The sequence below is a fragment of the Cyprinus carpio genome, chromosome A16, assembly GCF_018340385.1.
Source record: "Cyprinus carpio isolate SPL01 chromosome A16, ASM1834038v1, whole genome shotgun sequence".
NCBI lineage: Eukaryota > Metazoa > Chordata > Actinopteri > Cypriniformes > Cyprinidae > Cyprinus > Cyprinus carpio.
Genome location: NC_056587.1, coordinates 18,272,832 through 18,298,757, shown reverse-complemented (window position 1 = coordinate 18,298,757; position 25,926 = coordinate 18,272,832). Strand labels below are relative to the sequence as shown.

Sequence of the window (25,926 nt, the reverse complement as noted above, 5' to 3'; positions counted from 1 at the left end):
TTAAGCCTTAATAATACTTTCATATTAAATAATATTTTCATCCTAAAGCCGTATAATTTAGAATAAGTATTTTTTAACTTACCTGATGAAACAGTGTATATCAAAAAAAAAAGCATTATTCCACAAATTTTCCCACAAATACAGAACAGAAAATGAGATTAAAATATGACAAGATTCTACAGAAATTGACAGATCTCCACAGATCGAAGCCCTGTTTACAGTAGTGCGTTTTCTTTGTAAAACGGTGTTTTAAAATGAAAACGATCCTCGTCTACACTGGCGTTTTCACAGCATTTCAGAAACATTCTCCGTCCACACTACACAACCAAAAATGCATGTCTCATGACCATTCATGCTGGTACAACAACTTGCATGATGTCATTGTTTACACGGTTGTCAAGGATACGCAGAATGAATGTGGCCAGCCATGCCATCGTATACACTGCAATGCAACCCCGGAGTTTACAAACTAAAACGGGGTCTGCAGGGTTTTCAAAAGTCTAGGCTCAAGGGTCGAAAACGCTGGAGTAGTGTAAACAACAGGTGCAACCGTAGCAAAGTTATGCGTTTTAAAACGAAAACACACCAGTGTAAACGTAGCCTTAGACGATCATCAGTCACAAAGGTTGTAGCAGGGTTCCCACAACCATGGAAAAACTGGAATTGTCTGGCAAATTTAAAATTGGGGCAATAATAAATCATTATGAACATTTCTGTGTTGAATTTGAGTCATTAGATATAAGATATTTAGCTTTTTGTGAGTGCTGTCGAATTGCCTATATACATATTTTCAACAAACCTATTCAATAATTATGAACAACTAGAACATTCATGGAAAAATCATGGAACCCTGTTCTAGATTCTAAGAGAACCATGTTTGAATTCTCTCAACGCCCATTTTTCGTCTGATCTCACCCTTCTAATGAAATTATTGTGATACACAGTGGGACTAGTGCTGCCTGAGGGGATACAGGGGACCTGAGGTCATGACTTAGTGGCGGAGGGGTGTTTGGGATTTATACTTCCTCTCTCTTTCTCTCTGAGGGATCCTCTCAGCCCGTCTACAGCTCTCTGACAGGAAACGGGGGGTGTGTTTTCTCTCCTCACAGTGCCAGCGGCTGCTGGGGCCACAGATGACTAGAGCTGAGATAATGCATGCTCGACTTGATCTACAAGTGAACCTGACATTTCCCCCTTCTCCTCTTCATCACTTCATGTCCCAAACAGGCAAACAGATATGGGGGGGAAAGCGATAAGCGGCCACCGCTTTGTGACTGAAGTGATGGCTACATAGTTTAGCACAATCAGGGTGAAGACACCATTAAACGCCACGTCACAATTCATGGTGTCAAGTTTGTGAATGATACATCCACATAGACGTCATTTGACAAGGGCTCGTTCCTTTTCAGTGTGCAACAAACTGAATACTTTATTTCATTTGAGCGTAAGTGCCGCGGGCTGCATTTTGAAGATTTTAAAGGCTGTATTAAAATAAAGTAGGCCACAAGATTTTTCCAGAAGAATGCAACACAACAGTGGTTGTGAGAACAGGCTAGCATTAGGCTATTGAACTGTTTTTTTTTTTATGATTATTACATTTAATGCTTAATTTATCAAGCAATGGTGTATTTTATCATATTACTACTTTTGCATGAAAGCACCATTGTGTGGTATCTGTGTTATACAGAGTTTTTTTTGATTTTTTTTGTGGAGGGGATATGGGGTAGTAGGTAGATAACTTTGCACGTCTGGCTGCTCATTTTCACTTAATGAGTCAAAGGAGCCACTGACATGTACAGTGAGATGTTTGGTGGTCCTCAAGAGCAAAAGTGACCTCAAATCAGTACTGAGACTGGCTGAGACTCTGGAGACATGCGCTTTCAATGCATTAGGGGACACATTAGCCAGCATGAATCTGTCAGTTAGAACGTGTGAGGTAATTTCATCCATCTGGACTTAGAGAAAGAGCAGGAGCTGCCCTGTAATTGCACCAAAGCTAACGCTATGTTAAAAATCTTACTGAATGTACTTTATTACTTTTCAAAAAAAAAAAAAAAAAGGGATAATGAAGTGATACTAAATTATAATTAAAAAAAAAAAAACATTTGAGCGTAAAGTGCCAGTGAAGGTCAAGGTTAAAGGTTATTGGTATAATGTTTTATTATTACTATAATATATATGTATTTATGTAATATATATGTATATGTATTTTGTTTATTTTGGTTAATTTAGATTGTTTTGGATGTGTTTGAGTAGTTTAAGTAATTCAACTCAAATTGTGAAACTCGTGTATTAATTGAATTCAGTGTAAAGTAGTTTAAGTCTTTGGTTCTTCTAATTGTGATGATTTTGGCTCACATTTAACAAAAACCCACCAATTCACTATCTCAACAAATAAGAATATGGTGTGATCAGCTAATCAACTCAAAACACCTGCAAAGGTTTCCTGAGCCTTCAAAATGGTCTCTCATTTTGGTTCACTAGGCTACACAATCATGGGGAAGACTGCTGATCTGACAGTTGTTCAGAAGACAGTCATTGACACCCTTCTCAAGGAGGGTAAGCCACAACATTCATTGCCAAAGAAGCTGGCTGTTCACAGAGTGCTGTATCCAAGCATGTTAACAGAAAGTTGAGTGGAGGTGACTTGACTTGACTTGAAAGATTTAAAACCAACCGAGAGAACCGCAGCCTTATGAGGATTGTCAAGCAAAATCGATTCAAGAATTTGAGTGAACTACACAAGGAATGGACTGAGGCTGGGGTCAAGGCATCAAGAGCCACCACACACAGACGTGTCAAGGAATTTGGGTACAGTTGTCGTATTCCTCTTGTTAAGCCACTCCTGAACCACAGACAACGTCAGAGGCGTCTTACCTGGGCTAAGAAGAACTGGACTGTTGCCCAGTGGTCCAAAGTCCTCGTTTTCAAATGAGAACAAGTTTTGTATTTCATTTGGAAACCAAGGTCTTAGAGTCTGGAGGAAGGGTGGAGAAGCTCATAGCCCAAGTTGCTTGAAGTCCAGTGTTAAGTTTCACAGTCTGTGATGATTTGGGGTGCAATGTCATCTGCTGGTGTTGGTCCATTGTGTTTTTTGAAAACCAAAGTCACTGCACCCGTTTACCAAGAAATTTTGAAACACTTCATGCTTCCTTCTGCTGACCAGCTATTTTAAGATGCTGATTTCATTTTCCAGCAGGATTTGGCACTTGCCCACACTGCCAAAAGCACCAAAAGTTGGTTAAATGACCATGGTGTTGGTGTGGCTTGACTGGCCAGCAAACTCACCAGACCTGAACCCCACAGAGAATCTATGGGGTATTGTCAAGAGGAAAATGAGAAACAGAAGACCAACAAATGCAGATGAGCTGAAGGCCACTGTCAAAGAAACCTGGGCTTCCCTACCACCTCACCGTGCCAAACTGACGCCTCCATTACGGCGTAAGTAAAGCAACATAGTACGGTCAAACCCTATTCAACTAAAGTTTTTTTTTTTTTTTTTTTGGTCTTATTGAAGTATTCTAATTTGTTGAGATTTGGTTGGGTAAATGTGAGACAAAATCATCACACATTAAAAGACCAAAGACTTCAGTCTACTTCAGTCTGTGAGCATTGAATTTATTTAATTTTTAATTTTTTTAATTTTTTTTGTTTTACTGAAATGAACTTTTCCACAACATTCTAATTTATTGAGATGCATCTATATATATATACAGGGTGCGATTTGTGGTGCGATTTGTGAAACAGAGTGGGGGATGCTTTTGAAAATTTTTATTAAATGTTTTTAATTCTAATTGTATTTAGTGAGATCTCAGTTTAAAAAAACAGTGTAAGCCTACGTTGTTTGTAATGATTTAATGTCCACGGTTATTCAAGCAACAAATCATCACAAGAGAAAGCGAGCAAAGAACACAACGGAGCTTTTGACACTCCGAATCAGTTAAACCATTGCGTTGCAAAATGATTCACTGTTTCGAAGCACTCCAATCGGATCGCGTATCGCGAATCATTTGATTCAGATCGGGACTTCAAAGCGTGTACGCGAATCATTTGATTCAGATCGGGACCGTCAGAGTGGGTTTGATGATTATCCCCACCGGGATAAATGTTATTTAGCAGAGGCAGGGATGCATAGACCAGAGAGGGGGAAATCCCCCCCATCCCCCCGGCAATCAACATTATATAATATATATATATGATATATATATGTATACATATATAAACATTTTTTACTAACAAAGACTAAATTAAAAAAAAAATCAAGATGAGTTTATGAGTTCAATATATTTGTAAAAAAAAATTAATAAAAAATACCATAAAGTATGTCTCACAACATTTTTTCCCAAAATATTACACACCACATTAGAGTGATTTAAATAATTTTATGTTTTGAAAATGGTATAACTGTTTAAACAAAAAAACAACAACAACATGAATTCAAATGTTATATTTTTGGAAACTTGGCATTTTTGTTTTCAAACTATAACCTTTCTCCCTTTGATCATCTGTTTCTCTTGGTCAATGGGGGTTTGATGTTCGTAAAGGTGCTGATGAGCATGAAATCTGGTTATGATCCCCACTAACAGCAAACAGTAACTGTAATAGTTTCAAATGCAACTTATAGTGCTTCCATATGAACTGACGTCAATGGTTTTGCTTTGGGAAGTTTTTTTGTCTCTAAAGAAGTAGAAACTATTGCCTAAAGCTCCCCGAAGTTTGATATTTTGCATAACCTCAATCAAATCTGAATTAGCAAGAAACAAAATAAGTTTGTCCACAGTGTTGTCTCCCTCGGTTTGCGCCACGTCTTGCCAAAGGTGTTGGAATACGCCATGGCAAAATCCACGCCGAACACTGAGGGGGAAAATCTAGCACAAGGGAGAAGAGTTTGAGCGATGCCAGCTGCTTTGCCATCTGTCACTGTCAAGACTCCACTTGTGGGACACTGAAACAACTTCCTTGAAAAGTAGCCGAGATAATCCACAATAGTTTTCACTTGCAATCTCGATTCCCCTGTTGGAATTCAACATTCCACCGTGTGAAGCGGAGATGGTTAATTGGTGGTGAAATCCAGGAGATGTTGGCCGTCCTTTCACGTACATGCACATATTTTGTAGTGCGCGACGAGCCAGTCTTGGCATTCAATTCTGAACTTGCCTTTCAAGTGAATAAATGTGTGATATATTGTCTAGTTTTGAGCTTGGAGCCAAGTTAGGCTCGCTTTTAGCAAATGAGTTGTGTTATATCAGCAGTTCACCAGTACCACTTCTGTTTTTGAGTTCTCATACGTTAAACTAAATGCCTAAAGTCTCCGGTTCTACTTGCCCTAACTGGCGCTTGCTTCTCACAGGGAAGAGGCCACAGCCGAGGTCCTCGTCTCCTCTTGTCTTTTGTCACACAAACGCTCATCAACCAGTCCAGATGGAGGAGCAGCATTAAATGAAAGTATTCAGTGTGAAAATCGCAGATTTTTGCAGCGGTCATCTGGTGCGCTATCACAGAAGCCTTTTGTGAGATAGAAATGCTTGATAGAGGCTGCAGAAGTCTGGACGGCGTCTGGCCGTCTGTCCTGGTGGTCTAGCACATTAGGCAAGGGTGTACGAGCCTGTCAAAACAGAAAATTAGACCACGGGGGTCGTCAGTAAACTAATTGGGTAACAAAGAGCATACGCAGCCCCGCAAACCCTCGCTTTAACGGTCGGCGAGCGGAGATAAGAGAGTTCACGTCTAATGCGTTCCGGTGGGGGGGGGGTCACTCTTATTTATTTACCTATGACTCAATATCGAGAATAATTTTATGGAAGACCCCATCTCTAAAGCGCAAATCACGTTGCGGTTTAATGCTTCTCTGGAAGATTATGCAAATGCTTGCTACCTCATGCTGAACGCTTCCTTCATCCACAATCACTCTGGTTGTTTCTAGTTTTCAGAGGTTGTATCACATCTGATCACGTAGCTTTCATTCCTTGCATCTAATGATGAGAGGAATCTGATCAATGCAATGACGTTTCGTGTGATTGGTAGCCTGGCAGATGCCACCTGCCTCTCTGGGCCTCCAGGTATGCTGATATCTGTACAGGTGTACGGGACGTACAGAGAACCCCTTGTTATTGGCCCAGTAGCTAGCTCTTGCTGTAGGAGTCGACTGCAAGTTGCATGCAAAGATCAAAGAAGCCAGCAATTGGATTCAAAGTGGAAATTTAAATTAAAAATAGAGGGATCTATGGGGAAGGCATGCCATTTCACGAGCCGAATCTGAGCACAAGGGCAGGGCATGTTCCTCTGCCTCCTAGACATTATTACAATGCAAAGCAAACATTATGAATTCAGCGTGGCCATGTCCCCTGAACATAATGTGCATGCGAGTTATGTGCAAAATGCAACTTCACACGAGTCAGGCAATCGAACACTCTACCTTTGTTTGCTTTCAAGTCTGCCTGAATTTGTTCAGGTTGTGTTGTGTGGCTGTTTTTATTCATTGTAATTTTAGGCTAATTTGTGCATGCCCAATATTGTTGCATCTACTCAATGGCAAATGCTATCCATTTAAGATACTGGCACACTTTAAAGCGATAGTTGATGCAATAATGACGTTTGTGTCATTATTTACTACATTATTTATTCACATGATGTGATAAACCCTGTTTTTATTTGGTTTTAATGTTTTATATATTGTTTATATATATATATATTATATATATATATATATATATATATTTTATATATATTATATTTGTTATATTGTATATATATATATATATTTATTATTGTTTTATATATACATTATTTTGTTTTATTATTTTATTTTTGCAGATTTTTATTTTTACAGAGCTTTTTGCCATACCATGACAGTTCATAGTGATTGCGGCTGTCAAAAAATAAACACTAAAAAGTACCATCAAGGTAGTTCATACTTATTGTGCTATTCTGAAATTATACAATAGCTTTGTGTGAGGATTTTTCATTTACTAATAATAATAATAATCTTCCCTCAAAATATTCAGCATTTTGCATCATTTGTCAATAGTGTTTAAACCTGCCATGGTGCCTTGACACTCTTTTCTTCAGTGATTTCAGTCATTTTCAGTGATAAATGACTTAACTTGTTGTGTTTTCCTCATGCAAATCTATCGTTTAGCTTTGTGAGATTACATAGTGCACAAATCAAATGAACAATTTTATAGCTCTTTTACGATGCACGCAAAAACCAGCTGGCATACAGAGGGTGAGTAAATGATGACAGCATGTTCATTTGTAGGCGAACTATCACTTTAAGTGCATTTCTTTCAAATTGTGCCATTATAAAGCTGGCCCATCACAGTATATCGCCGGGTGCATGTGCTAATGAAGTCCCCAGCAGCCCTCTGACTGTACCGTTCAGCCCTGGAGGAGAGAGACAGCGACAGGAAGAGCTCCTGTCCTGGAGGCTAAGTGCTCATTAAACCAGATGGCATTAGAGCTGAAACCTTTCTGTGCCTGATGCTTCAAAACACGTAGAGATGACAATATAAGTCCAATGTAAGGTGCTGACTAGCATCTCCTTCTCATTTTGTAATTCATCAATCAGATGTTTAACATCGTGTCAAAGCAAACACGAAATGACATTGTACAGCATGTCCTGTTTATTCGCTGTTGTTCGTAATCTCGATTAAAAGCCATTTGAATCTGTGTTGGCTGCTGTTTGGGGGATAAATAGGACAATTTTCTGTGTTCAGAAAAGATTGCGATTAAATCAGCCCCAAGTCAAACTATGTTTTAAAGCAAGGTGATTTTGAATAAATATGCATGGTTCCTATAGCAACGGTGAACAGTGCAAAACGATAGGCCCGAGCGAACCTCAATGGGTGTTCCTTAAAAGATTGGTAGAGCCGGAGTGATTCTCAATTTAATCGATTTCAAACGAAAAAGTCAATTTAACAAAGTTGAAAAGAGAAAGCCGCAGAGAGGCGAGGAGGAGGAGGGGGGCTGAAAGCATTCTTTTGCACTCAAGCAGTAAACTAACTACGGCACGCGGGCTGAGATTTCTTCCCCATTATCTCCCACCTCACATTTGCTCTTAGGCAAGCAGTTTAAAAGCCAAGCGATTGAGCCAGTGATCCAATTTGAAATGCAGAAATGATTAGAGCAGCTTGCCTCATTTCATATCGAAATTCTCTGATTTATGACAGGGCAGGCGCCAAGATCTATCTCCAAAGGGAATTAGCGTGCAATTTCTCTTTTTGCATATTTCTGTTATTTAGCCTCCCAATAGCAGATGCTCACTCGAAAAAAAGAAGAAGCAAAGACGGCACCAAGGAGGAGGTATCTTTTCATTTTAGGTGATGAAACCACTGCCATTTAAAAAGAGCAGGCTGGAACGGATGACAGACATGGGAATATATTTTCTGGACTAGATAGTGATTTTGAAAAAATACAGGGCTTTATTTAGTTTATCAAACAGCACATGAAAAGGAGAAACATCAGGGTTTATTTTTAGAGAATCCATAATTTTGTGTGGATACATGTGACAGGGATTTGGATGTTTGCTGCGTGGAAGAGGGGGGAAAAAATTGTCCCCTGCAACTCACCCGTCCAGCAAGCCCGAGGAAATATTAATACGCAGAGATAACGAGAGCTGCAGGAAAATCTGCCTTAATGAAATTTCCAGTTGACCACATGCAATTTGTTTCATCACGGTGAACAACTAATTGAAGTCGCCGTATCGAGGGTGCGTTATGTTGTAAACAGAGTCTTAGAGCAGGTCCGGACCTGTTATCCTCACCTTCAGCCTGCACCTCTGCCTCGAACCCTCGCACATGTCAGCCTGACATACGGCATTCATATGTTCATATAGAGAGTGAGAATGTGCTGTGAATACAGTGTGTGTGTGTGTGTGTGTGTGTTAAGGCTGGGCATCAGGCGGTGCAGAAATTAAGGTTCTGAAAGGCTTGTTTGCAAGAAAAAATCTATCTTTTATGCATTTGCCGGACACTTTTATCCAAATCGACTTGCATTACATTAAAGGTATGCAATTCATGCATTCCCTGGAAATATAAACTATGACCTTGCTATAGGAATTTAGTCATTGCTATAGGAATTTAGATCAAACTAAAACAGAATTAAAAATAATTCATTTTTAATTTATTTATGTCCTTGAATTGCCCATTTTTTTATATATTTATTTTATTAAAATGTATTTATTTGAGGATATATATATGACATAAATATGACAAACAAAGCCATTTATTTAGCTTTTTTTTTTTTTTTTTTTGCTTTGACAGCCTTATTTGTTTGTTTGTTTGTTTGTTTGTATGCTTTTCTTGTATCTTTGTAACATTGTGGTTAGTTTTATTGCCTTTACATGTTACTGATTAATTGTAATCAAAATAATTAGTTTTTTTTTTTTTTTTTTTTTTGGAAATCCCAATGTGACCTCTAACCATTTAAACAAATATTTATTGTTCATTTGTTCATTAAAAAAAAAAAAAAAAAATATATATATATATATATATATAATATAAAATATATATAATATATAATATATATATAATTTATTTATTTTTGTATTTTTTTACATTTACACATTTTTTACACTTTATTTTACATACATTACAAATACATTGTGAGACATTTAATTTTCCAACATTTTCATTGTTATTAATTTAATATTTTATTGGTTGCATTTATGAAATCTCCAAAGCCAGAAATTTCAAGTTGGTTTAATACATATACTTTTTACGTATTACATAGAATTTTATAAATGCATAGATTCTTGATTGATAATAATAATAATAAAAACTAATTAATTAATATTTGATGTATGCTGAACTACAGATGTGGAGTGTTTATCATAAGGATGTACATGTGACAAATTCATATTTCTCACACTGAATTGTTTTTTTTGTTTTTTTACCCACTCTTACCAAAAGAATTAAATGATTTTGGTCGATTTAAAGGCTTAAAATCAAAAGGTATAACACACTTTTAATCTCTTCCTGTGCAGTTTAATAGCAGAAATGAATAGCGTGTAGCGTGGACACTGGCCCCATGAGCCTTGAGGCAGTTTCCGGCGTGCTGGGGACCGTGGCAGTGGTCGGTCAGCACTGCTATCATTAGCCCGTTGTTTACACACAGACCTGGACTCAGGGTGGCTCACGGTGTCACCAGCCACTTTCTTCCCTTCACCTCCTTCAGCTGATCAGAGGATCAGGGTATCAAGGCTGGATTAGCGGTGACTTGGGATTTGTGTGATTGGTTAATTTATTGTGGTGATGGCGGGTCTTTCATCTATGGCAACATTTAATCAGCTGCCGCCACACAGGCTATTACAGGTTAGCTCCTTTCTGCGGGCCTCCGCGCCACTGCCATCAGCTCCATCACAATTCCCCCTGAAATTTCCAAATTATCTGGAACAGGCTTTAGCTGGTCTGTAATAAAAATTAGAGCTGATTCCCGATAGAAGCTTTCGCTAGTACCAGGCCAATTATAAATAGTACAGCTTGGAAAGAGGTGGAGGAGAGAAAAAAGGGAAGGGAGGGAAAAAAGCCAACTCTGAGGGATGTTAGCGAGGAACTTATCGGCAGCCCCCTGCTTCGCTGCTCTGATCCAAATCCGACCAGCTGAAAATTTTATATTAGATTTTATCACACAGGCCTAAGTTGTGAAAAATCAATGAAGGTTATCTTTTATGTTGCAGCAACTTGTGGAAATATTGATTTTCATTTTATAGCGAATTTGGAGCAGCAGTTTGTAATCACTCGCTCGCTGACTACACTGTTTTGGTCACTGTATCTCTTACACATGGAGAGAGAGAGAGAGATGGCAAAGCAATGGAGTGAGACTAGAGATCTGTTACTTACACACAGCGCCTCGGGTGAAGGTCTTAAATCAAGCGTCACCTCGGCATCTGTCTGCAAATGAGAGATGCTTTCGCTTCACTTTTACATCGCCGAGAGATTGCAAAACATTATCTACTGGTTTATTATGGAATGTGTGTGTGTGTTCATTTGCAATCTGTTTTCAATCAGTTTTTTGTTTTGCTTAATGATATTAACCTTGAAGACTGTTCAATTGAACATATTGAGCCTATCTTTGATATTTAGATGTCTTAAAATCATTCTAGTGCTAAAGTCACAGATTGCACTATATATTTGTTTAAACAAATGGTCAGTTTCAATAGATGCATGGGTCTCTGACAGATCGACTAGAGAATAGTATAGTATGCAGTATGAATACTTTGCAAAGTATGGAAATGTTGCAAATGTTACACTGCTGTTCAAAAGGGTTGGAATAATTAAGATTGTCAGTTTTAATTTGGAATTTTTTGTTTGTTATATTTGTTGTTAAATATTATAAATATTATGAGCATATTAGAATGATTTCTAAAGTACCATGTGATACAATGGCTGCTGAAAATTCAGCTTTCATCACAGGAATAAATAACATAAATTAAAATTGTAATAATATTTATGTTTTGACTGTATTTTTGATCAAATAACTGCAGCCTTGATGGGAGACTTCTTGCAAAAACAATAAATATCTACTTATTCCAAACTTTCCTGACCAGTACTGTACATACTTATATAATACTCAAAGATATTTTTGTGCAAAATTGCATTAAAGTACAAAATATTCTCAAGGATGCTAACAGAACAACACCGAAGGTCATGTCATATATTTTGAAAATACCTTTTGAAACATCTGCTGACTGCATACAGGATATAATATTGATAAATAGAAGGATTTGCTTCACATGATACTCATCTACATATAACAATTCACATGTGTGGCCATTTTTTTCATGAATTGCATCATTAGCTGCTTTAGCTGGAGAGCTTCTGGGCCTTAAAAGAAAAAGAGAGAGAGAGAGAGAAAGACAGACAGGGCAGGTCTTTGCTTCTGAATAAGAGATGACTCCAGATGGTGGGGATCAGAGAAAGGGTTAATCCGATTCTCATTTTAGATAGTTGTCGTGGCAACAATCAGAGAGTCTCTGGTGCTCTTTGACAGGCCTGTAAAATTCTCAGGTCAGCCTGGATATAAGACGTTATTGTATGGCTAATTTGAGATGTGAAACGGGAGCTATGTTAAATGACCGAGTGTTCTCTGTCTCGCTGCCAGGGTGGAGAAAGACGCCCACATAGACGTCCAGGTGGGTGAGACTAGGTGAGGGTCAAAACACCCTTTATGACAAGGTTTTAGTGAAAGAATCATGAAAAAAGTGAGAGTTTTTGGTGGTAGAATCATGATTAGAGAGCAAATGGATGAAAATTACAACAACAACAAAAAATACGTTTTAATCTAAATTGTTTCTCCTAAATTAAATGGAGAGCAAATAGAGACTGAAATCTTCTGCTTCTGCTGAGAAAATGATGTTTGTAATCTCACAATAAACTGTTTTGTGAGATTCAAAATGTAAGATACTACGATTCCAGAAGTGGGTTTTACAGCGATGACACAGAGTCACGCATTGTGGGTTCTATAATGAACCTTTCAGTGAACAGTTCTTAAAAGAACATTTTTTTCTTAAGGTTTTAGTGAAAGAATCATGAAAAAATCATCAAAATTGCATTGGAACATGCATGTTAAAGGTTCTCCATGGAACCTTTATTTTTTTTTTTTAGCAAATCTGCAGTCGAATTTGAGAGATCTCAAAATTATATCTCAAACATTTCTCAATAGATTCTCTCTAAATTCTCATAATCTGAATTTTGCAACCCACATTCATTTTATAACTACAGTATTTACACTGTCTGTTTAGTTCTCCTAAAGAATTTAAAGAACATCTGAAACAAAGCTGATGATTAAATTAGCTTTGAAAGAGCAACCACTGAGCAAAACTTCCTTCTGACATATAGTTTGACAGTGTGTTTCTGTCGTGAATGCATACTTTGAAGGAGCAAATCGCAATAGCTCAGCACTTGCAGGGGATGTGATGTCACGTGAGCCACCTGAGAGTGACTCCAGCCCATTTTCACTTAGCTAAACTATTTCTGCTGCACTCTAATGAAGGTGTGCCTGAGGCGTCACGTCTAATGGCCCAGAAAGATAGACATTTTGCCTGCCAGTAATGGGCTACTGTAACAGCTGTCCAAGATCTCTACCAATCCTGCCTCGGAGTGAGGAGAAGATGTTCTCGAGGCTTTCATTGGCCTTTAAAAAAAGCCATTTGAAAAATGAAATTAAAAAAAAACTGACAGAGAATAGCTGGGGAGCAGCAGTGGCCCTTTCTCCACAAAAGGGTGCGAGTGCATTTTAGTAGCTTTTCTCTATCTTACCGCTTTCACCTTATAGATAGAACTTAAAGCGGTGCGTTTCGACCCCAGCCAGAAAAGAAAAATGACGTTACACATTCGGAATAATTTGCCGGAGCATTATAAAAACGTAACCTCAATCGGCCTTTGAAATGGATACTGATTCTTTAAATTCTTCTCGGCCCGTCGCAGGAAATAGTGAGATGGTGGCGATAGGGAGGCACAATGAGGCCAAAGTTCAGTCCTGAACACACGCCTTCTCCTCTCCGAAAGCCATCTGCATTCTTTTTGCAATTCCCAAGCACATGAGATCAGGCCGTCATCAGAGAGATCAGAAACTGGATCGGTGGGAAAATTGGGCCTGATAATTCCACACTCTCCTGAGTTAAATGAGAGGAGGCTGAGCTGGTGGAAAGGTTATTGATACTGAACACACCAATAAACTCCACAAACCGCTTGAGCTTCAGTGACATTTCTCATCATGAGTACATATATATCCCAGAATTCTCCTCTTCTCATCCACAGGAGAGACTAGTTGTCTTATTATTCTTTTGTCTGTCATAAAAAGGTTCAGTTTTATGTTTATTCCCTTTTAATCAGGGAAGGATGTTAAATCAAATCTTAACAATAAGGATGGCCAGTGCTACGTTGTCATTAAACTTCAATATTTGGATTTCTATGATTTTTAAATGTTATTATTTATTGTGATGATTTAAACCAATGTTCAAAAGTTTGGGGTCGGGAAGCTTTTTTTTATGATTTGAAAGAAGTATCTTATACTCTCAAGGTTGCATTTGTTTGAACTAGAATACAGTGAAAACAGTAACAGTCAAATTATTACAATTTAAAATAAATATTTTCTATTTTAATAAATTTTGGCATGTAATTTATTCCTGTGATATAAAGCTGAATTTGTAGCAGTCATTACTCCAGTCTTCAGTGTCTTGCTGAATAAAAGTAGGCTATTTATTTCTTAAGGCCTTTATAAAATGTATATATAAATTAATGAATCTTACCCCAAACTTAACATTTTCTGGAAAATATACTGAACAAACTGACATTTACACATAAGTATATATGTCTTTAGAATATATTTATAAAATGTATAGTTCCCCACCACCAAAGAATAATCAGTTTTTATTTTCAAAAAAAAAAAAAAAAAAAAAGTTTTATTTATTTATTTGTATATATAATGTTTTGTTTATTTTATTTTGTTTGACTAACTGGAAATAATACAAGTATAATACAACTCGATAAATTCATAAATGCATTTTTATTGACACTTTCAAGACAATCACTCATTTTTGGACACTTAATAGTACCAAATAATAATCAAAAAATAACATAAAATGCATAAATGCAAGGGTCATTGACCTAAAATTGTCTTACTCCCTGTGTTGAAAGTTCAAGAAAAAATCTGGATTAAACATATAATCTTTATTATTGAGCCCTGTTAAAATTGATAAAGTTCCTTCTGCTTATGAGCTTGCGGTGAAATTGTCCCCAAATAAACTAATGATTTGTGTGTGTGTGTGTGTGTGTGTGTGTGTGTGTGTGTGTGTGTGTGTGTGTGTGTGTGTGTGTGTGTGTGTGTGTTATCTCTACCGCTGCAGGACGAAGCCGCACGTCCCGCTGGTGCTGAACGCAGGCCCCAGGTGGCTGCTGGATGTGACTTGGCAGGGAACAGATGACAACAAGAACAACTGTGTGGTTTACAGCAAAGGTAAGAGGATGCTTTATCTGCCCCGTACCAAAAACACCAGCACCGCACAGTTCCACTATCTGCATCTCTTTTCTTTCTTTCTGTCTGACCCGTGCATGTGTGTACAGCTAATGCTCAGAGATCTTTAGTGTGGCTTCGGTTCCCTGTCTCTTACATCTATTAGCATTGTGATTTGTAATGTAAGGTCGTGGGGTCACAGGTCATTGTGGTTGTGCTACGACAAATGTCATTCGCTGACATTTGCTTTGTTGACATTATTTCCCGTGTTTCCAAATGCATTTCAACAGTGGATTCAAGCATCAAACTGCGCACATGTAACAAATCATCTGGACTTCAAACGCAACATTAATAGCCCATCCTTGCTGTCTAAACTCCACACAGTATGAGTGAGAATACTCAGCTACAGGAAGCAACTCATTAATCCACCAGAATACTATCATTTCTACAGTCATTATTACTGTAAAATCAAAGTAAATTCCAAGCCAGGCTCATTGGAATACGTGCCTGTGGCCTGATGTTACATTGCTTCTTGCACGTTTCGCATCAATTTCAAAGTGAAATGTCCAGTGAGTGGTACTACAAAAAGTGTTATATTTTATCCAAAACAGACGTGAGACGTGAATCTAGTTTTATTATGCTTGTTGTCGTAGGTATTGCAGCAGATTGGAAATTCAATGTCCAGTGAGATGTGCTAAAAGGTTAATAATCTATCGTGTTTGAAAATAATGTGCCCGAACCGATAGTGTTACCAAAAGCAAATCTGAGGTAAAAATGCATTTAAGTAACCATGCTATCTTAGCTTGCTTAGCTTAGCTTAGCTTAGCTTAGCATGCAGCTGGTTTTGTGAAGCAAACTTCAAAATGTATTACAAATAATGCACTATGGTAAAAGTGTTTTGAGGTCATGACATAGTATTAATGCAAGAAACTGCTCAAAAAATAAGTCTTCATTAATTGATAATCTGCCCCTGTAATCATTAAGTGTGTTAACAAGAATAAAAGTTGTTGGTGTTTTACTGCCATTAGTGGTCATTTCAGCTAGACACTTCAGTGAATTGTATGTATAGGTATGTTATGGAGTTTTGTAAAAAAGTTTTTGTTACAATTTACAAAAAATTGTCAATACAGTTTTACTGTAGAAACAACTAGTTTTTCTGAGGAAAATATGTCACTCTTTTTATCTACAGTCGTGTGAAAAAGTGTTGGCCCCCTTCCTGATTTCTTATTTTTTTGCATGTTTGTCCCACTTTAATGTTTCAGATCATCAAACTAATTTAAATATTAGTCAAAGATAACACAAGTAAACACAACATGCAGTTTTTATTTAAGGTTTTTATTATTAAAGGAAAACAAAATCCAAAACTTGTGTTGTTCCTGGCTCAGCGATAGGGCATTGCGTTAGTAGCGCAAAAGGTTGTGGGTTTGATTCCCAGGGAACACGTTAGGTTAAAAAAAAAATGTTAGCCTGAATGCACTGTAAGTCACTTTCGATAAAAGCGTCTGCTAAATGCATGAATGTAAATGTAAAACTACATGGCCCTGTGTGAAGAAGTGTTTGCCCCCCTGTTAAAACTGTGGTTTATCACACCTGAGTTCAGTTTCTCTAGCCACACCCAGGCCTGATATCTGCCACACCTGTTCGCAATCAAGAAATCTCTTAAAGAGGACCTGCCTGACAAAGTGAAGACAAAAGATCCTGAAAGCTAGACATCATGCCGAGATCCAAAGAAATTTAGAAACAAATGAGTAAGAAAGTAACTGAGATCTGTCTGGAAAAGGTTATAAAGCCATTTCTAAAGCTTTGGGACTCCAGCGAACCACAGTGAGAGCTATTATTCACAAATGTCTAAAACATGGAACAGTGGAGAACCTTCCCAGGAGTGGCCGACCAAAATTACCCCAAGAGCACAGCGACGACTCATCCAAGAGGTCACAAAAGACCCCACAACATCATCCAAAGAACTGCAGGCCTCACTTGCCTCAGTTAAGGTCAGTGTTCATGACTCCACCATAAGAAAGAGACTGGGCAAAAATGGTCTGCATGGCAGAGTTCCAAGACCAAAACCGCTGCTGAGCAAAAAGAACATAAAGGCTCGTCTCAGTTTGCCAGAAAACATCTTGATGATCCCCAAGACTTTTGGGAAAATACTCTGTGGACTGGTCAGACAAAAGTTGAAATTTTTGGAAGGTGTGTGTCCCATTACGTCTGGCATAAAAGTAACACCGCATTTTAGAAAAAGAACATCATACCAACAGTAAAATATGGTGGTGGTAGTGTAAAGGTCTGGGGCTGTTTTGCTGCTTCAGGACCTGAAAGACTTGCTGTGATAAATGGAGCCATGAATTCTGCTGTTTACCAAAAAATCCGGCCAGGAGAATGTCCGGCCATCTGTTCGTGACCTCAAGCTGAAGCGAACTTGGGTTCTGCAGCAGGACAATGATCCAAAAACACACCAGCAAGACCACCTCTGAATGGCTGAAGAAAAACAAAATGAAGACTTTGGAGTGGCCTAGTCAAAGTCCTGACCTGGATCCTATTGAGATGCTGTGGCATGACCTTTAAAATGTGGTTCATGCTCGAAAACCCTCCAGTGTGGCTGAATTACAACAATTCTGCATAGATGAGTGGACCAAAATTCCTCCACAGTGCTGTAACAGACTCATTGCAAGTTATCGCAAATGCTTGATTGCATTTGTTGCTGCTAAGGGTGGCCCAACCAGTTATTAGGTTTAGGGGGCAAACACTTTTTCACACAGGGCCATGTAGTTTTGGATTTCGTTTTCCCCTTAATAATAAAAACCTTCATTTAAAAAACTGCATGTTGTGTTCACTTGTGTTATCTTTTACTAATATTTAAATTAGTTTGATGATCTGAAACATTAAAGTGTGACAAACATGCAAAAAAATAAGAAATCAGGAAGGGGGCCAACAATTTTTCACACAACTGTATAAGGTTTTTGCGCATTGCTGCATGGTTGCTAGGGTTGTTGTTTGGTGGTTGTCAGGGCATTGCTGGGTAGTTGCTAGAGTATTGTGTGTGGTCACTATTTTGGCTTGAGTCTATCAGTGTAAGTCAACTGATTTTTTCTTGTCCAGTAAATCTCTTAACAAGGTAAAAGGTATTAGCTGGAGTGTTAGCGAAGTAATTTGGCTAATTTCAGTTTTCAGCCTAACATGATACATTTTTGTATGAGAAGCATGCTGACGTGACAATTTGAAGTGTTTTTCTTTATGAACACATGCTTTGATGGCTATATTGCATTGAGGTGCATGAATAAAAAAGTAAATAAGCAAAGTACAAGGATTCCAGAGCGAGAGCTCTCATTTAGCCGAATGTTTTTCAGATGATTATGACTCTCTCTGTGCTGAAACAGAGTTTCTTCCCCTCAAAGTGAACACAAGGCAGACTTGGGATTTTTCGTTTCCCAGCTCTCATCTTCTAATCACTGCACTGCACTGTGGGGCTGATCCTCTTTACCAGCGCCTTCATTTGTGCACGTTATCAGCAAATCATTAAAGTTTTGGTAAGCTGTTAAAGAAGATTACGCAGTTCTTTTAAAATCGTCTAATCTTTTTGCCAGGAGACTGAATATGGGAAACAAAAAGGCTAATAACAGGATTTCTGGAGTGTTTTGTTAAGTCTCTATAATTTCTTCTCTGCCTTCATATTTATTAGTGAGAGAGAATGACTCCACTGCGAGGTCACCGATTCATCTTTGCTGGGCTGTATTTTATCAAATGGATCGTTACGGTTTTGGATGCTGCTAGGTCTGACTGGATATTTAAATGTAAATAAATGCTCATTTTCTTCTATTTTTACATTTATATTACTTTTGCCATCTTTTAATGCTCACTTAAAGTTAATATTTAAATTAATATTTTCAATAATATTTTAAACAAATAATTTAATAACACTGTTAAATGTAATATTTAAAAAAGTTTCCATTTTGTTAATATTATCAGTTGTAATGATGCTGAAATTCACTAGTTAAATTTAAGATGAGTTTGTTTATTTATTTATTTAGGAAACAAAATAGAATTTTAATTCTAGCCATTTATCATTTATTATATTCGGCCATAACATTAATTCATTCATTATATGTACTTTTTTGTAAGTGTTTGCCCAAAAATTAAGGATAAAATAAATAAATATGTACATTAAAAAATTAAATAAAATAAAAATGAGTCTCTGAGGAAGAAAATAATGCACGTTTTCCCTGCTGGCTGACTTGTTTAGGATATTTTTGACATTTTATTGCGAATAGTTGCATCAGCATTCTCTCAAGGCCTTGAATGTTCACATTCCAGTCCCTGTACACAATATCATCCTCATTGCACTAAAACACTTTCTATGAACAGACACTCATGGTGAAGATGGGAATTGTGTGTTTGCATCTCACACAGTCCTGCACAGTTTAATCTATTATATTCAGACCTGTTGGGTGTGTGTGATTCCCTGCGGGCAGCTCTGAGCAACCATCGGAGAACACACTGAAAATAGCAGCGAGAATAATCAGGAAAACTAGAAACAACAAACCTGTAAACAAACACTTGACTTATTATCTTCCTTCTTTTCAGCCTTGTCTTTTTCCTCTGTATTTCTTGGTTTTGGCTCAAATAAAATATGTTTATTGCCGTTTCTGAATATAGATGCCTCAGAACGTCCTGTGTAAGAAATTTTTAAGGATTTTTTTTTTTAGTACTTTTGAATGAACATTACAAGGTCTGTACATATTTCTGCATTTTTCAGGCTCTTTAATGTATTATTGTGGAATCATTTATTTTAGATAAACCCGCCTCTAAACAGCATGACAAAACAAAATGAACTGTGATTGGTTGATTTACATGTCAGTCAGATGTGGACGGTTCTTGGCCAGGTATATGGTGAGAGTTGAAAGTCTGGCTTTTCGTGACTAAATTGACTGAGGCAGCTTTGAATTATCACAGATCTGACACTTACTGTTGTCTTAAAGCCAATTTATCATTTATGTAACCTTGTTGTGCTGTTTTAATGTGCCTGTCAGACACTATAATGACACTCAAAATCAAATTTATTCTTTTGAAATTTGGGCAGCAGACAGTTGAGCTCTTGTGCGTTTGGGCAGCAGATATTCTGCTCTAGTGTGTCTGATTATTTAAAGGTCACCTAAATTTTTTCCTCTAAGCCTCTTAGAAGTAGGAACAGACAGATAGAGCGTGTCAGTGGAGTCGAGGGGTAAATTTGGCCATTGTGCGTGTGGAAATGGACCAGTGTAACGAGAGCATTTTACATAAGCTCATAGACCGCAGGACTGGACTAATTCACTGTGTCTTTGTGCAGCTCATATTCTGTAATTCCTCTCCATCTGATTCTCCTCCACACATCTCTATTGTGCGTTTGCTGTGACAGAGTCAGAGCAGAGACGCATTACCTTGACCTCCATCGCTGCCTTGACCTCCTGCCTTTTATTTTCATAATCTTCTGTCGCTCATCTTCTATCTGTGTTTTTAGGCACTAGGGATGGAAATTCTAAAGAACTGAGTGATTCTGATTCAGATCCTGATTCCACTTAACAAATCCAGTTCTTCAGTGGTTCTTTAATGATTAATGATTCAATCACAATATATATCTTAAAGGCCGTTTTTTCAAAATGAGTTTTTTTTTTTTTCTCCAATATTTCCACAGAATGCAATAAGAATTTTGAACCTGGCTTTATTTAGTGTTTATATTTTTGTTATGAAAGTGTATGCAAATGTGTGCATATTTTATATTTAGATAATGTCCAATTTGCATATTTAAACAAAATTTAAGAAAATGTGTAATACAAAACAATTTTCTTAATGTACTATGATCAATCAACTTTGGAAGTATGTTGATCTATCCATGAATTAAATATTTTTTACCCTATTCACCTGTGGTGTCAAGCCTTAAAAATACTAAACAAAAGTCATTAAACTGAGTTTGGAAATAACCTGTGAGTCTTTTTGATGGTCTCACTATAAAAGACCAACTCATAAGAGTCATTTTTCAACCATTTCAACCTATATCAGACATGTTTGTCATTGCATATAATTAGACTTTTTTTTTATTATTGACACCAAGTGTTATCTCATAACATTCAGTTGAAACTCACTGTTAAATATGATTTATTTAGCAGTGGTGCTTTAAAGTCAATATCAATGCAGAACGCTAAGAAGCGCTATCAGAACCAAATGTCATGCAAATGATTTTGTTGCCATATTATATTGGAATTGGTTCTGAATACAAACCCAATCTCGATTCCCAACCCTAATAGGCACTGAACTGTTTCATCACTGTACAAACCGAACCTTCAAACGTATATTTATCTCCATTTTTGTGCATGTCTTTGTGTAAGCGCAGTGCTGGGTGAGGGGTTTCACGCTGACAATAAAGCGCTAGAAGACGGACACATGCCAGCTGAGTTTGGAACGACACAAAAGACAAACGCTGCCGTGTTTTAAACTGTTAAGGCCATTAAATTGTTTTCATTTCATCTTCCCCTTTGAAAAGTATGGAGGCAGAGCACATGGAGGTGCCAGGGTTATTATCTCTTATCTTTGAACAGCGGAAAATGCTGCAACGCATAATAACCAAACAACTGCACACAATGTCAAATTTCATTATCAGGGTGTTAAAACTGGGTTGTACCCTGAAGGGGTCCCCACCACGGCTCTGAGCGCCAGCGTAATTATGTTTAATTAAAATACAACAGAGATCAACAGAATCATTTTCATTAGGAAATTATTAATGATTCTACCGTAACAATAATTGATTGCAGTGATCCGGGCTGCAAGAACAGACGGTCAGAGAGAGAGAGAAATGGGAGAGTTGAGTAACACACACACACACACACACACACACACACACACACACACACACACACACACACACATAAACACACAATTTGTTGGACATTAAGTGTACTAAAACAAGACAGTGTCATTGTACTGAGACCAGAGGCTAACAAAAGGAATTGTGTTGAACATTCCCACATTATATTTGATGAACTGTGACATTTTACATGAGGATTGAGAGTTAAAATAAGCTCAGACAGCTCTTACAGCTGCTGTTTTCAGGGGGAGTGAATACTGTGGCACAGTGATGGCAGTATCATGGTACTTTAATATATATAAATGGTACTGAGTCTGTGTTTGTGTACCAATTGAATATAACCATATGTACTGAACCATCACTTACAAAAAGGTACCATGATACTACCATGTTTTTCAGACATGGTACCATGCTAGTATCATGGTATTCTGGGAAAAACAATGTACTGTAAATATCATGGTACATGAATTTCAGTACTGTGAAACTATCTGAACTACCACCTGAAATGCTAGGCATATTTCAAGATACCATAGTACTATCACTGATGACATGATTTATTTGTAAGTATAGTAAATGTCCAAAAAACATGATATTGCAATGGTACACATCCAAAAAATACACGGTATTACCTTGGCCCATATTCAAAAAACATGGTAAAACTATGGTAAATGAAAGAATATAGTATTGTTATTGTGCATATACATTTTTTTTATTACAATGGTAATGTAACTGTACACATTCAAAAAGCATGGTACTACTATGGTATTACAATGGTGCATTTTCAAAACAACAACAAAAAAATTTGTATTATTATGAATCATTGAAAAAATGGTATTACCATGGTGTATATTAAAATCAATCAAAATAAACATGGTATCATGGTACACGGTACATTTTTTAAAGTTTTTTCAACTTTAAAAAAGCATGGTATTACCATGGTCCCTATTCAAAAAGTTACCATAGTAGTATCATGGTATTCTCAGAAGTACCATGTGCAATAAATGCCATGGTACATGAATGTCCATATTCAAAAATACGATACTATGGTTATTTAAAAAAAAAAACATGGTTATACTATGATACATGTTTTATCATTAACATGTATTATCATGGTACATGGTACAAAAAAAAAATAGGGTATTGCTATGGTGTCTGTTTAAAAAAGTATGACATAACCGTCAGATTCAGAAAATATGGTAATATAATGCTAAATGGAAAAAAGACATTACCATATAACCATGGTATATATTCAAATATGTATTACTGATTCTTTAAGCAGAAGTCTTTAGTGACACTGCTGTGTTTCACTCTTTAGTAGCACTGTGTGTGTGTGTGTGTGTGTGTGTGTGTGTGTGTGTGTGTGTGTGTGTGTGTGTGTGTGGATCACAACCTCCTGCTGCTACTATTAATTATGATTCAATTGTGTAGTTCTGAAGCTGCTAAGAGTGATGTTCAACTCCCCTGTGGCATTTCTAATCAGCTCATGAAGTACCTGCACCTGGAGTGTGTGTGTGTGTGTGTGTGTGTGTGTGTGTGTGTGTGTGTGTGTGTGTGTGTGTGTGTGTGTGTGTGTGTGTGTGTGTGTGTGTGTGTGTGTGTGTGTGTGTGTGTGTGTGTGTGTGTGTTTCAAGAGTGCACACACTCTTCCTCTCTTGGCTTGATGATTTAACCTGCATAATTGTATAATCGATGTTGAGAAATGCCTGTGGATCGATTTCCAGAGGGCAGGCTGTGAGAGCTGAGCTTTAATACACTGTCTGGAGCTGAGCCTTCAATACAGAGACACACAGAGACAGTGGACAGTCCACTTCCTGTATCCCACGATACATCAGCAGATTATGGCAAAGCATCTGTTATGCTGAGCTCTTCATGATGCTGCTGAAATAATATAGACTTTAAAATTGCTGTTATGCATGTCCTGGTCATATTTCACCCCCAAAATAAATATAAATAATATAAAATAAAAATGTTAAATAATTACATAATGCATAAATAGTAATATAAAGATATATATAATATTTAATAACATGTTAATGAATATAATAGGACTCATTATTTTATGTTTAATCATAAATATATATATATATATATATATATATATATATATATATATATATATATATATATATATATATATATGAAGAAAAACGTATACGTTTTTTTTATTTTGACAATTTTATTTATCTCATTACTGTAAGTTATTAATATATATATATATATATATATATATATATATATATATATATATATATATATATATATATATATATATATATATAAAATTAAACTTGTAACGCATTTAGATATTTTTGGTGTTTTATGTTAAAAATAATAAAAAATCTTTGTATTACATTATAATATAATATACATTTAAATATTCTTATTTTCATTTTAATTTGGAGGTAAAATATGACCCCCGTCCATTTAACCACACACCCTCCCTCCAAAAACGATTGACAGGTTGAGAACAATCTCTGATATGTTAGATTTCTGATTGGTTACAAAAGCACAGGCCACTCCCGGGCTTATTTTTTTATTTTATTTTTTTGCTGTTTCCAGAGCCTGCGGCTGTCACAGAGACAGGTGTGATTTCTCAGGACACATATTTCCTAGATATCCAGTGTGTGTGAGATGATGGGGCCACAAAGCTCAGTAAAATAGATGTCTACAGTACGAAGAGTGGATATATTTTCATATTTATTTCTTCTTTGTGTACACTGGGGTGACAATTCTTGTTTTGTGTGCTGTGATTCTTCACACTCGATCTATATGTACCGTGATGCTCATTTCCAATTTCTAAATCTGTAAAATCCACCCACGCCGTGTCTATTTTTTCCATCTGCAGATATTTTTCACCATGTTTAAGCACATTATTGTGATTATCTATCTCTTGCGCCTTTGGACATCAGCATAAGTGGATTTACAGGCTTTCCTGTGTGTTGATTTTAAGTTTGTGCTCGAGTCTCTTTAAATATGTGCAGAATGGAGCACTTATCACCAAACGATTAAGAAGCGAAAGCTAATGTGATTATGAATATCATCATACATTCTTACAGCATAATCAACAAGGAGCACTTGAAAAAGAGTCGTTGACATATCTATGAGTGTTTAACTATAGAATAATTGAATGGAAAATTACTCTCCTGAAAGAGCCCCAAAGGGTTTTTTTTTTTTTTTTTTTGCCTTATAAGCTCTTGAAACCTCTGAAGTCTCAGAAACCAATGAAACAAATTGACCTTCAACGCATTGTTAAAAAATCTGCCATTTTATTCTTGAAGAAAGAAACATTTGGTCTTATAGTTACAATTATAGAAATAAAATCAACATGACACTGCATTCACAACCTATTTTACTTAGTTAATCTGACATTTCCAAGTGAAATTGGATATTGACCAGTAAAAATTGTTGATTGGATCTGTTGGGACTTGATTGGATCATGAAAATGGATTTCATTGTCAAACACCTTGTGTGATAAAGATAGTTTAGAGATTTGATTTGAGGACAAATAGCAAAACACATCTCAGTTAAAGTCATCTGGTGTACAGGTTTGGGAGAAGAGAGCAAGAGAGAGAGAGTAAATGGATGTGAAACCATCAGGCAGGTCACCAGCCGCCCACTGAGTGAGGATGGATGACGGTCCAGTCATGTTGTCTTCTCGGCTTTATGCAGCATAAAATTACCGTCAGCCCGCATGTATACCTCCTCCTCCGCTAATGCCACATACACATTACATACACACATTTACTGTCTTCATCATCATCACTTACTCTGACCTTAAAGGGATAGTTCACTCAAAAATAAAATTCTGCCACCATTCACTCACCCTAAGTCATTCCAAAACCCAAAGATGCCCACCTTAAAAATATTCCCATACAATAAATGTAGTCAATTGTCTCATTGAAAAGATCTGACTCAATACAATGATTAATGTGCAAATAAGACACATAATTTTGCTCACAAAGTGATTTAAGTTTAGATTTTGTTACAATAAATGAACCAACCCAAATAATTGTCGAAATTATTGTGGAATATGTTGTGTCAGTATGTTAGCCTGTCCTTCTCTCATTCATCCTTCATACCATAAACATGCATCCTGATCACCCCATAACTACCGCTTATTCTGTTTAACAACCTCTTTC

General features: G+C 36.9%; 1 protein-coding gene across 1 annotated transcript in view; it reads left to right on the top strand.

Moving 5' to 3' along the window:
• Positions 1-25,926, top strand: part of LOC109071293 (zinc finger protein ZFPM2-like) — a 145,476-nt gene that overhangs the window by 79,242 nt on the left and 40,308 nt on the right. Inside the window, exon 6 of the mRNA XM_042773085.1 lies at positions 14,846-14,955. Coding sequence (XP_042629019.1) covers positions 14,846-14,955 — 110 coding nt within the window. The remainder of the gene's footprint in view (positions 1-14,845; positions 14,956-25,926) is intronic.